The sequence below is a fragment of the Tamandua tetradactyla genome, chromosome 12 (assembly GCF_023851605.1).
Source record: "Tamandua tetradactyla isolate mTamTet1 chromosome 12, mTamTet1.pri, whole genome shotgun sequence".
NCBI classification, from domain to species: Eukaryota; Metazoa; Chordata; class Mammalia; order Pilosa; family Myrmecophagidae; genus Tamandua; species Tamandua tetradactyla.
The window spans coordinates 16,483,223-16,497,211 of record NC_135338.1 but is presented as its reverse complement, the minus strand read 5'-3'; the positions used below and the strand labels follow the sequence as shown (position 1 = coordinate 16,497,211).

General features: G+C 36.3%; 1 protein-coding gene across 1 annotated transcript in view; it reads right to left on the bottom strand.

The window, feature by feature from the left end:
• The window catches only part of LOC143651333 (bridge-like lipid transfer protein family member 1), an 80,461-nt gene that overhangs the window by 17,892 nt on the left and 48,580 nt on the right, over positions 1 to 13,989 (bottom strand). Inside the window, 4 exon segments of the mRNA XM_077122288.1 lie at positions 6,456 to 6,564; positions 9,020 to 9,171; positions 11,317 to 11,528; positions 12,342 to 12,539. Of these exon segments, the coding sequence (XP_076978403.1) occupies positions 6,456 to 6,564; positions 9,020 to 9,171; positions 11,317 to 11,528; positions 12,342 to 12,539 (671 nt within the window).

The window sequence follows — 13,989 nt, the reverse complement described above, 5'->3', positions numbered from 1 at the left end:
CATAGCATGGTACACCAAACAGAAGACAGAAAATAAAACACTGGTTGACACCTAAGGAACAGGAGGCAGGAGCATCAGCACTTCAGAAAGGTATGGGTGAGAATATATATGAAGGGCCTCAAGATCATCCCTGGGGACAACAAGGAAAAAAAGTATTGGAAATGTTTCTTCATCCCTGCATATTTACTGAGCTAGCAAAGTGACACCTAGACTCAATCCCCCTTACAAAAAAATATTTCCTCAAAGATTTACTGAAAAATATACACACTTAAAATTATCTATAAAATGACTTATTCCTCCAGAAGTTAGGTTCTGGTTAAACTATAGAGAAGAAAGCTGTCTGCCTTCAGCAACCTCCCCCACAGTTTCTTATTGAGGGTCAGCAGAGAGAACTACCTGAGAGGAAATCAAAGGCTCTCTGATAAGAGAAAGGAATATAGGGGCAAAGGCTCACATTGCTGCAAAAGCTCTGATTTCTCAGCCTTCTATGGAAATCCTGTGCCTTCCTTCATACCTTCTCAGACATCCTCCCTTAGGTGGGGAAAGGGAAGAAGGGATGACAACATAAGAGGGTAAAGAACACTTACTAAATATCAAACACCGACTAATCATGCTTCATTTATTGTCTTATTTAATCCTTAACAAATTATAAATGGGGGAGGTTATTTGCATTTTGCAGAAGAGGAAAGATCACTTACATACCTAGTAAGAAAAAGTCAGATTTTTAACCCAACTGCCTGACTTACACTAGTCAAAATTTCTAAATTTTTTACTTCCTAGTACCCAGTTAGTAAACCACTGTGTTTAGATTTGACTCTCTGGAGAATTGTAAAATGCCAAATAGAATTTCCAATAATTCTTCAAGGAAAGAGAAAAAAGAAAAAATTACTGAATTGTTTAATCTCTACCTATTCTGTCTTCTGTAAGATTAGAATTTCTGCTAATTTTAAAGCACAGCACAAAAAAGATGAAACAGTTAAGTCCTTAAAAAGCTGAGATCTGGGGCAGTGCAATGGGGCTCAATAGCAGAATTCTTGCCTGCCATGCTGGAGACCTGGGTTCAATACCCAGAGCCTGTTCACGCCAAAAAAAAAGAAGCAGCAGCAGAGATCTGAAACAAAGATGAAATTCCACTTCTTTGGAGGACTCTTAAAACCCATAAACAAAAGAATGTTAAAAAACTTTCAGAAAGAAAACAGCATTAATAGCAAAACAAATAAATATGATCAGAAAGTTTTTGAAAGACTGTCAATCAGGAAAATAGCTGAAACAGACTAAAGACTGAAGATTTTAGTGCCTCAGCCATTAAACTAGACTGCGGAAACAGAATAAACCACACTGCCCAAACTTGAAAAAATGTATATCAAACTACCACTGAATATTTTAATTAAAAGAGCAATACTTACACAGAACAAAAATTTAAAAGACACAAAAGGCTATTCAATGGAAATTAAGTCTCCCTGTGCTCCAGTCTTTTGGTCCACTTAATTGTCTATCCTTCCGTAAATTATCTAAGCACACATACTTTGTCCTTCTTAAAGCACACATTCTATACTTTGTTTTTGCCTTAATCCAAGTACTTTGGTGATCATTCCACATTATAGATCAATTTCATCTTTTTAAAGGCTTCATAGTATACCTCAGTATTGGTGTACACTAATTTATTAACCAGTTCTCTAACGGTTAGTCAGTTAGGATGTTTCCATTATTTTCCTATGAATAGCGTTGCAAAGAATATTCTTGAACCTATGCTGTGGTAGTTAGATTCAGTTGTCAGCTTGGCCAGGTGAGCATACCTAGTTTTGTTGCTGCGGACATAAGCCAATGGTATGTGAACCTCATCTGTGGCTAATTACATCTGCAGCCGGCTAGGAGGCATGTCTGCTGCAATGAGTGATGTTTGACTTAATTGGCTGGTGCTTAAATGAGAGAGCGCAATGTAGTACAGCCTAAGCAGCTCAGCATTCCTCATCTCAGCACTTGCAGCTCAGCCCAGGCCTTTCGAGATGCAGAAAGAAGTCACCACGGGGAAAGTTGTTGGAACCCAGGGGCCTGGAGAGAAGACCAGCAGAGACCATCCTGTGCCTTCCACGTAAGAAAGAACCTCAGTGGAAAGTTAGCTGCCTTTCCTCTGAAGAACCAACAAAATAAATCCCCTTTTATTAAAAGCCAATCCGTCTCTGGTGTGTGGCATTCCGGCAGCTAGCAAACTAGAACACATGCCTTCAAACATTTATGAATATTTCTACAGAACAGATTCTCGGACATGGAAATGTTGGGTCAAAGGGCATTATCTTAAAATTTTAACACTTATGTAGTGAAACAGTCCTTTAAACAGTCCTTCATGAGAATCTAATTATTAAAATGATCACAGGGGAGGGCCATGGTGGCGCAGTGGCAGAGTTCTCGCCTGCCATGCCAGGGACCCGGAATCATTTCCCGGTGCCTAAAGATCACACGTACCATGTTACAAAGTGTATAATTCAATATTCTAACTAAAACATTTATTTATTAATAACTTTACTAATAAAAAGCTTATAAATATACAGAAAATCAAAGGTTCTAAATATCTTTTCAAGGGGTGTATGAGCATTATTAATAGAAGCTACACATATCTAAACAAAAATATACACTAATTGTGAGGAGGAAGAAAAGACCCTAATTGTGAGGGGTGAAAAAATCAAGACAGGGTTACGAAATCACCTGCATCAAACTCAAATTCTGCACTGTCAGCACTGGTGTTGCTTTGAAGGCCGCCCCCACTGTCCAGCCCAAGCCCATCTTCATGTCCGTGGTTCATGGCTGCCTGTGGTTTCAGAGGCTGAGTGGGTCTATGCGAGGCTCACTCCTTTAAAGGCAGCGTCACGACAATGAACTTCATCCACTGCCTTGCCAGTGCAACTAAACCCTTCTTTAAAGTTACCAAAGCAGGAAGTCCATCACTCTGTAACAACAATTTGTTCAAAAGTCATCCCGAAGTGATAAAAGCAGTTACCATTTAAGTGCTTTGCATGTATTTTTTTATTAAACCTCATAATCACTATTTTAGAGATGAGGAAACTAAAAATCAGATGTTAAGTAATTTGTTCAAGATTACACCAGAGAGCTAGAATTTCAAGCTGACTTCAGAACCCAATCTCAAATGAAACATTACATCTTCTGATCATAAACAAGACAACAGCACTATGTGAATGAGACTAGAAATAAGGTGCAAAACTGGGATTCTCCTCAAGAATCACACTTTACTTTTTGTGCCCCACTGAAGGATCAAATGTATTTTGAGCTATCTGGAATACTCACTAAGCAAAGAGTAAAGAAAATTATTGCCTTCAAAGATTAGGTAACATTTAAAAGAATAAATCACTATAATTAAACTCTGACTGTAAATGGATTTGTAACTACCTTGAAATTAAATGCATTATCAGTAACAATTATATAAACTAAAATGTATCTAATTCTACATAGTGAATGACTGTAAGAAAGAAATTTCGGCTATTTTCTAACTAAAGAGAAAATGTCTAACTCCTCTCCATTTCCTATCCTACAATTCCACACTTCAGGGGAAATCCCTAAATTGTTGGAGAGAGCCTGATATTCATTAAGTCATTTACTAGAGGGCAGGAAACACCCCATTTACTTTCTGAGGAACTTTAGATCCTCTAGTATGCTATTTCATTTCACATTCCATTAATGAGATGCCTATATCTCAAATAAGGAGGGCCATCTCACGCTTCTCCCTCCTACAAGGGAAGAACAGCATCCATCCACAGGCAATGCCTGCCACAGACTCTCTCTCTGGCTCAGTTATAGGTAAGCTATCCTCAGACTGTGGGCCTCCTAGTCTTCAATCCATCAAAAGGGACTAGAAAGCACTCTACCAGCTTCAAGACTTCTTTTATAACATTCGAATCTATCATTTACCAGAGATTATGGCACTGAGGTCATTAGAAGCTTGACTGGTCATTAATAACACTGATATACTGGTCTCTGATTTGGTTAAAGGTTCTTAAATATTCTCAGTTACCTGGAAGCCTGGAGAGAAGGTAGACCCTAAGTTCCAAACCCCCTAATCATGATATTTCTCTTCTGTTATGCTTTTCTAGGAGCAGAGATGAATTGTATTCATTTTGTACAAGATATATTCTCCTTTCAATTAGCTTTAGTCTTTATTTCATTAAACCTTTTGTGGAATTTGACTCTGCTGATAAGTCTCTTGCTTAAAAACTATGTTTCCAAGACCATACTATTTCTAGTTCTCCTACCACACTCCTTCCCCTTCTTAGCACTCGGTGCATCCCCTTTAAGTTTGGTATTCTTCAGGGATTCATCCTTGATCAGCTTCTTACTTAACACATCATCCCTAGAAACCTCATCCACGCCCAATTCTACTAACACCTTCATGCTGGCACCTCCCAAAGCATTAATTTGAGCTCACTATTGTTTATGGACCTGCATTTCTAACCAGATTTCTCCTTTGTAATTTTCCATGTCTCTCAAAACAAAGCAAAACAAAACTCAAAACATAAAGTTATTTTCTATAGCCTGCATCTGATTTTTTCCTTGGACATTTTTACTATACTGATGAATGACAAGTTATCCACTCCCCTACTTACACAAGTGAGAAATTTTGGCAATTGGCCTAGAACTTTCCTTCTTTGCATCTATCTTAACAACCACTATTTCTTATCCATTCTATTCAAAAACCCTATCCAAAAATAGCACAATGATTTCCTAGCCTCTAGTTCTTCCCCTTGCCAATCTGGATCCTAGGCTGCCCCTGGAAAGAGAGGGAGATTTCTAAAATGCAAAAGGAACCATGTTCCTCTACTTAAAACTGGTCATGGCTGCCCATTACTTACAGGTGAAGTTCAAGCTATACTGGGTCCTCAAAAATGTAACTTTGATCATATCTGTGCAGTAGCAAATAGCAAAAACCTAAAGCAGAATACTTTAGCAATTATAGGTTAATACCAATTGCTGATAAATGGTCAATAAAGGGTATATTTTATTAATGCTAAGGATATATTTTGCAAACTAGGAATTTTGCCCCATACACAAAAATAAGTGATCAAAAATGGATATGTTTTAACATATTTTTCTTTACTTTTGTTCTACTAACATAAAACTTGAAAGTACCAAAAAGGCTGTGTAGCTCACAGATTACATAAGGATGAGACAGTTACACCTTAAACAGTAATTGTTGAAATACCCTATTTTAGGTTTTAAGTTTAAGCAAAACCAAGGATCAATCTAGTTTGCTATTGCACAAGTATGAACAAAGTTATACTTAATTCATAAGACTAAGCATTTTGTCCCTTCCAATAATTCATTAAAAAAAATCAACAAATATTCTCTAGATTAATTATTCTTTGTTTCCCTATATAAAAACAAATTAAAATAAAGGAAAACAAAAGATATTTCCTAATTGAATTAAGATTTATTATTAGACACATTGTTACCATTAAGACTTTAAAACTGCCTATAAATTTAACTAAAAATTTAACACTGGAAAAAAAATTTAACATCAGGAGTATTAACAATTAAATAATATATATATGCTTCTGAAATTATATTCATTCCATAGTACTTTACCTGACATAAAAACTCTCCTTTTCTGCTAAAAAGTGTTAAATATTAATTGGTATATTAGTAATTTCAGATGCTTCACCACTTTGCAGTTATTATTTATTGATTGCCCCTACTCTTACTTAAAAGAATATGGAATTAAGATTAAAAAAACAGTTTATTATAAATAGAAATGAAAAGCATTTCCTTCCTTTAAAACCTGCTTCTGTTCTAATAAGTAATGCATATTCATTATAGAAATTTTAGGGAAATCAGAGGAGAATAACAATGCAACAACAAAGAACACCACTTTTAAACCACCACTGTTTTCACAAAGATCCCTATTTTCTCAAATTGAAAAAAGTTAAACCACAGACAAGGATGCGATTTTTATATATTTCCAAAAGCTATTAAATTATTTTAAAACTTGTCCATACCTCTCAGTTTTACTCCATGTGTTCCTCAATATTCTAATTTTTCCCTAAGGGTCAGTGGCCCCTCAACAGAATAGAGGCTTCTTAAAGCTAACATAAGATTTCAGGAACTCAGCATGGTAGCATCATCAATAATGGAGTAATTTGCCTGATGTAGGTAGTGGTATAATATGTTGCAGAGTAAACATGAAGGATTTTCTTGGAGAAAGCGGGCAAGTTTTGTAAGTCTGTTGTATTTACTTCTTAGAGGAAAATGTACACTTTTATTCTAAACAAAGCAAAAATAACAGATTTAGAATGGTACATACCAAAGATCCTACAAATCAAAGTTATCTAGTAATTAAGAACTTATAGACCGATGTTTTCCAATAATGATTAACAGGGATCAATTTCAATAATAAAGTTTACACACACCTCTAATGCTGCTGTCATTATGCATCCCATAACAGCACAAACTCTCAAGGTTCCCTCAGTGTCTAACTTGTTTAATGATGATTTGAGTTGATCGATGGGAACAAGCCATGCACCAACTACAGGGGTTGCAGTACTTAAAAGGTTCAGCTGCCTTAAGAACAAAAAATTATAAAAACAAGTACTGCGGTGAGATACCCGAGGGGTGCACGTTTTCCCGGCTGGGGTGGCTGGCGACTGGGGTCCCCTCCACGCACGTGGCTCCCCGGTCTGACTGGGAACATTGGATAGCGGGGCCCTCCCGTCACACTTGGCGTCTCGGGCCAGCTGGGCAATTTGGACCGGCACTCCCCCAAGCCACGGCCAGCGACCCCCGCCTCCACGCGCGGTTTCCCGGGCCGACTGCCCCGCAGACAAACGACCGCCACGAGCGCCACCTACTGGGCAGGAAAAGAAAAACAGAGGCCAGAGATTCCACAGAAAAACCTTTCAACCAGCTGGGTCCCACACCCCAGGGAGATCTGATCAAATGCCCAGACACCAGCAGAAAATAATGGATGACACTCGGAAAATTGAAGATATGGCCCAATCAAAGGAACAAACCAATAGTTCAAATGAGATACAGGAGCTGAGACAACTAATGCTGAATGTACGAACAGAAATGGAAAAACTCTTCAAAAACCAAATCAATAAATTGAGGGAGGACATGAAGAAGATATGGGCTGAACAAAAAGAAGAAATAGAAAATCTGAAAAAACAAATCACAGAACTTGTGGGAGTGAAGGACAAAGAAGAAAAAATGGAAAAAACAATGGATACCTACAATGATAGATCTAAAGAGACAGAAGCTACAATTAGTGAACTGGAGGATGGAACAACTGAATTCCAAAAAGAAACAGAAACTATAGGGAAAAGAATGGAAAAACTTGAGCAGGGAATCAGGGAACTGAATGACAATATGAAGCGCACAAATATACGTGTTGTGGGCGTCCCAGAAGGAGAAGAGAAGGGAAAAGGAGGAGAAAAACTAATGGAAGAAATTATCACTGAAAATTTCCCAACTCTTATGAAAGACCTAAATATACAGATCCAAGAAGTGCAGCGCACCCCAAAGAGAATAGACCCAAATAGGCGTTCTCCAAGACATTTACTAGTTAGAATGTCAGAGGTCAAAGAGAAAGAGAGGATCTTGAAAGCAGCAAGAGAAAAACAATCTGTCACATACAAGGGAAACCCAATAAGACTATGTGTAGATTTCTCAGCAGAAACCATGGAAGCTAGAAGACAGTGGGATGATATATTTAAATCACTAAAAGAGAAAAACTGCCAACCAAGACTCCTATATCCAGCAAAATTGTCCTTCAAAAATGAAGGAGAAATTAAAACATTTATAGACAAAAAGTCACTGAGAGAATTTGTGACCAAGAGACCAGCTCTGCAAGAAATACTAAAGGGAGCACTAGAGTCAGATACGAAAAGACAGAAGAAAGAGGTATGGAGTAAAGTGTAGAAAGAAGGAAAATCAGATATGATATATATAATACAAAAGCCAAAATGGTAGAGGAAAATATTATCCAAACAGTAATAACACTAAAAGTTAATGGACTGAATTTCCCAATCAAAAGACATAGAATGGCAGAATGGATTATGACCCAGCAATACCACTGCTAGGTATCTACTCAAAGGACTTAAGGGCAAAGACACAGACGGACATTTGCACACCAGTGTTTATAGCAGCATTATCTACAATTTCAAAGAGATGGAAACAGCCAAAATGCCCATCAACAGACGAGTGGCTAAACAAACTGTGGCGTATACCTACGATGGAATATTATGCAGCTTTAAGACAGACTAAACTTATGAAGCATGTAATAACATAGATGGACCTAGAGAACATTATGCTGAGTGAGTCTAGCCAAAAACTAAAGAACAAATACTGTATGGTCCCACTGATGTGAACCGACATTCGAGAATCAGCTTGGAATATATCATTGGTAACAGAGACCAGCAGGAGTTAGAAACAGGGTAAGATAATGGGTAATTGGAGCTGAAGGGATACAGACTGTGCAACAGGACTAGATACAAAAACTCAAAAATGGACAGCACAATAATACCTAAGTGTAATGTAACTAGGTTGGAACACTGAATGAAGCTGCACCTGAAATATGGTTTTTTGTTTGTTTGTTTGTGTAGATTTGTATCAAACAATCTCCCATACCTGCTGTACTAGGTGGCTTATTTCATTTGGCAAAATTACTTTCTTTTCCTTTTGAACACCTAATAAATTATGAAAGTATAAAAGGAAATTCAAAGAATGGACAAAACAAAAGAAAGGAAAACTGAAAAGCATGCCAGCAATGTAAACACTAACTAAGAATCCAAGGCAGCATGACATGTAAAAATATAACTGAAGCACTAGGAAAGAAAAAGGTAAACAGAAACAAGCTGAGAAAAATGCTTATAGAAAGTATGAAGTAGGACAGATGGAAAAAAGGTGTTACCAGAAATATTCAGAAAAATAAATGGAAAATACATGAAACATAAATATACACTATTTGAAATAGAGAAGAAACATCAAGGGATAGTATTATATATTTAAAGATTTTTACCTAGAAAATGCATGCGTAGGAGACCTCACATTTGTGGGAGCTGCAAAACTAAACCAAATTTCTTTGATGGTCAACTTCATGCTACATGAATCTGGAGGTGGAGGCATCAGAGGTAGATCCTTTTTCAAATCATCAGATTCAACTCCTTCATCCTGTACAACATAAAATGCCAGGAATTTATTAGTGTACAGCCCATGACATATTACACTGAATGTGATACTCTGGGGAATGTAAGCTTTAGGAAAGGGGAAGAAAGAGAAGTGAAACAGGAAAGAAAGGTTGGGCCTGCTCATAAGGGGCCTTCTATGATATTGTTAAGGAATTTGGTCTTTATCATTAAAGCAGGAGGGAATTACATGAACAAATTTATTTCAGAATATCTTTGGTAATGATGTGGAAGATAGACTAAAAATTAAAACTGTCAAAAAAAATATAAGAGGATGAGAGGATGAGATGCTGAGGTGTGGCAGAGAATGAGGAAACAGAGACAAAGAGACTGAATTCAAGAGATAAGCCAGGGGTAGAGATGACTACAATTAGTTACCAGCTGGCTATGTCGGCATGTGGGAAGAGAAGAACTAATTTTGAGATACTAGCTCAAGTGGATAGTGTAGCTATTTGCTTAGAAGGAAAATGCAGGAGTCGTCACAGGTCTAAGCAAAGTAATAATAAATGTGATTTTAGACTGGATGTGTGGTGGCTATGGCACATCCAAATAGTGATGTCTAAAAGGTCAGTGGAAATACAATTTTGGAGCTCAGGTGAAGAGTTGATGTTAAAGGTCCTGTGGGGAAGAGATATGTCATCAAATTATGGAGCTAGCCTAGGAAATGAGAGAAAAGGAGCTGAGAACAGGACCTGGGGAGAATACCCACATTTAAGAAGGATAAAGGAACTGCATGAAGAAATGAACTGAGAGAAGTCAGAGAACCGAAAGCAACTAAGGTTAGAGAATTTAAGTGTGGCATCAGCGAGCAGAGCAGGTTCTGATAGCATGAGACTATGCCAAGTATTTCAGAGAGTGAAAGGCAGGGAAAGAACACCTGCGCTCTTCCCAGCGAACAGCTATTAGACCCCCCAAACCCCTAACACTTCCAGAGACCCCGTAAGAAAACTGCAATTAAACTCTTAAAGTATGCATCATCCAAAATAAATGCTCTTTAAGAAATCCACAGGATCCTGGGGTTCAGAGGCAAATATACCAATCAATATTGGACACCAATGACAGCTCTCTTAATTATAGGCTGGGTTCTCTGGAGATGGTTTTCTTTCTTCTTTAACAGGTCTGATTTTCAAAATGACCAAAAGTGTATATTTGCTTTAATTTTGTTATATGTATGTTACCAGAATAAAACAAGGAAACACAGTACTGTATAACACAAAGAAAAGAATCCTAATGGAAACTTTGGGCAATAATTGCTAGAATAATTATAATAATATCGTTTCATCAATTGTAACAAAAGTACCAAGCTAATGCAAAATGTTATTAATAGTGAAAACTGGGCAAGGTGGGGTGGGGAGGTAAATGAGAATTCTGTACTTTCTGTCCTATTTTTTGGCAAATATACAACGGCTCTAATTTTTTAAAAAGTGGATGCAGGGTGGTGCAATGGTGGCTCAGCAGGTGGAATTCTCACCTGCCATGTTGGAAACCCAGGTTCGATTCCCAGTGCATGCCCATGCAAAAAGAAAAAAAAAAAGTGGATGCCTGGATGTGTGCTTAAGAACAACATTCACTAAGTTCTTACTGTGGGCAAGGCATGAAATTAAGTATTGGTCCCTGCAATCTTCACAATTTTAGATGTCAATAACCATTACCATACTTCTGTGAAGAAACCAGATGAAGAAACTTAGGAGAGAGGCAGTAACTTGCCCAAAGTCACCAATCAGTTAATGGTCTATCTTTTCTGCAATCTGGAATTTTGAGTATTTTTGTTGGTACTGTACTGTACATCGCCATGCAATTCCACCATAATAAACAACAATGAAATGAACTGTGTATAAGGTATTCTTCAGCACACTAACTGAAGATATTGCCAAAATTATTTAGTATTTACATGAAAATACTATAAATAAGAACTAATTATTTCTAAAAAAATGAATTCTGCTAAAAATTCTTCAAATGACACAAAAACAGTCTGTTTTTCTTAAGTTCTATTAATTCAATATTTATTAAAAGCCTAATATGAAGCAAGGTATTATGCTAGGAACTATGAACATAGATAAAACCTATAATATGGGCCTAATTTTCTGAAATTATACTTTAGTATAATTAGTATTATTAGAAAGTCACCAACTTGTTCATCTGAAACAGAATTGCCATTTAAGTCTGAGGAGGGGCTTATTCGGTCACAAGGAAGGTTATCGTCAGAGACGTCAGTGTTGTAGCCACTGCCCGTTGGAGAATCAGAAGAATTATTGGATGTCAGCACTCCACCCCTTTCTGTGACATTAGCTTTACCCATTACTCCAAAAGAATTATATAAAACAACACCAGATTGTCTTCCTCCTATAAAAATGAAGGAATTCATTTATTTGAAATAGTGGATAAATGTCTCATTATACTCTACTGTATCTGCATAAAAGCTCAAAGACAACTTTTCTTCTTTCTCATCAAGATTTTGCCCTTATCAAAATGATGTATCACTGCATTATCAAGTAAGGAAACACAGACATATGCAACTATAATTATATGTGACTAACATAAAGTTCTCATACATAATTCAACTTTTCTATTTTAAAATAATACTCAGTAACTTAAAAGAAAAACAAATGTAATTGTAAGTCAAGTTTTCCACTGGAAAAAAAGATTTACCGTGCTTTCAATCCTACTATGGCAAAGTTCTACCAAGCAAGGTTCTATGTTCTAAAGATACAAACTTCCAAAGACTGGTTTTTATTTTATCTTACTTTTTTTCCCATTTCTTTCTCTGATTATAACTAATAAATACAGAAAGGCATAGAAAAGGAATAAGGAAGATTAAAGTCACATGTAATTTTATAACCCAGAGGTAACTTTTATTCAGGAATTTTTTTCTGAATTATAAAATGTTTTGCTCAAGAACTGAGGTTTGGTATTGCCTGGATGGCCCGACTGGTTCTGAATCAAACACGCTCTAGTTATGCAAGCGGGATAGGGTACAAACCCTGGAAAATAATCCCAGGTACCACACTTTCTGCTTGAATATGACTCAGGTTACTGAAAGTCATGGTAAGAGAATAACCTTAGACATTTCTTTGTTCAAAATATTTCAGCAATGTGGGACCACTTTGTGCCCTACCTGGGCAGTAAAGTAATAACAGCAACAACGCAAAGGGCTACCTTTTATGGTTAGATTTTCAAGTCCACATTCAAACATAATCCAACCCCATTTTTCCTGGCTGGGACCTATTTGAGTTACATCAGGAACAGCGTGCTGATCAGTTTCATCCACAAATGTGAACTCATCCAATTCTTCAAGAGTAAATAAAACCTTGGACTTCTCGAAAGGAATAGCAGTGATGATACAAGTTCCAATGTCTATTATCAAAAGAGAACAAAATGACTATATCAAAAGAGATAAGTTCCTTAAAGTGCAAAAAGCAAAAGGGAGAAACGAAGGTTTCATAATTAGGAAATAACTGATCACAAGTAATATGAGTTTATTTTGGAACGATAATCAGGGAACTCAAAAAAATCTAAAGTTACAAAGCTCGAATAATTTAGCTTCATGGCAAAACTAGTTTTAAATACTTTCTCACCATTTTTAAAACTACAAAAATTATTAAAATGATTTAACCTTAGGAAAAAAATATTATTCTCTAGAAAAATTATACCTTTTGGTAAGACTGCCATACGCTAACATATTTTATATAACTAGAATTCATCATAGAAATCATCATGATTCTGATGCATATAGATACAATATGAAAATTAACATTCTGATTGCCTAGGAAAGCTTCTTATTTTATTTTACTTTTTTTTCCCCATTTCTTTCTCTGATTATATAGCTAATGAATACAGATAAGTATTGAAAAGGAAAAAGACACAATTCACATGTAATTTTATAACCCAGAGGTAACTTCTGTTTATATTTGAAGTAAATTTCCCTTTAGCATTAGATAAGTTTGAAAACCCCATTTAACAGTAAACCATTATAATTTCTTTGCATCATTAAAAATTCCTCAAAAGATATTATTTCAATAACTATGTACTAAACCATGATATGGCAATATCATATTTTACATTCATGATTAGAAAGTCTTCCCTGATCAGAATAAATAGTCACCTACATTTTTCTATAATTTTGTTTCTCTTTTTACATTAAGTTGTTAATCCCAAGAATTAGGGCTTAAATGGAATTCTATTTAAATTTCTTGAAAATGTAATACTGTCACATAGATCAAAGTTCCAAACCGTATCAAAGAGTACACAATGAAAAGCCTCTAACCCCATACCCAGCCTCTCAGTTGTCCGCTCCATAGGTAACAAATATCATTAGATTATTGAGCAGCCTTTCACAGATAACTTATATGCATAAAACAAAGACATTTATATTTCTTTCTTTCTGCATTTTTATACAAACATCCACCTTTGAATTTCAATGGGAGTTTTGTCTCTGATGCCTTTCAAAATTATGAAAAGTATTGCTTATGATCTGCACAATACCTAAGTACAAACTGGTTATTAGCGCAAACTGCAGAACTGAAAAAATTCTTTTTATATCTAGCCACTGTATTTTGAACCAGCTTTAGGGCTACAGATCTCAGGTAGTCATGAACAATCTCTTACTTGGAATCCTCAGGTCAAATGCTTCAACTTCAAACTCAAGAATAGTGAAACAAGCATTGAAAGTTACAGAGTTACAGAGAACCAAAATGCAAACAGAAATCATGGAATCCTCAAATTGCAGAAAGCAGTGAATAAATCAAGGCAGCCATTAATTCCTTCAGCAAAGAACTGAACACTTGTTACATGCCAAACACTGGGG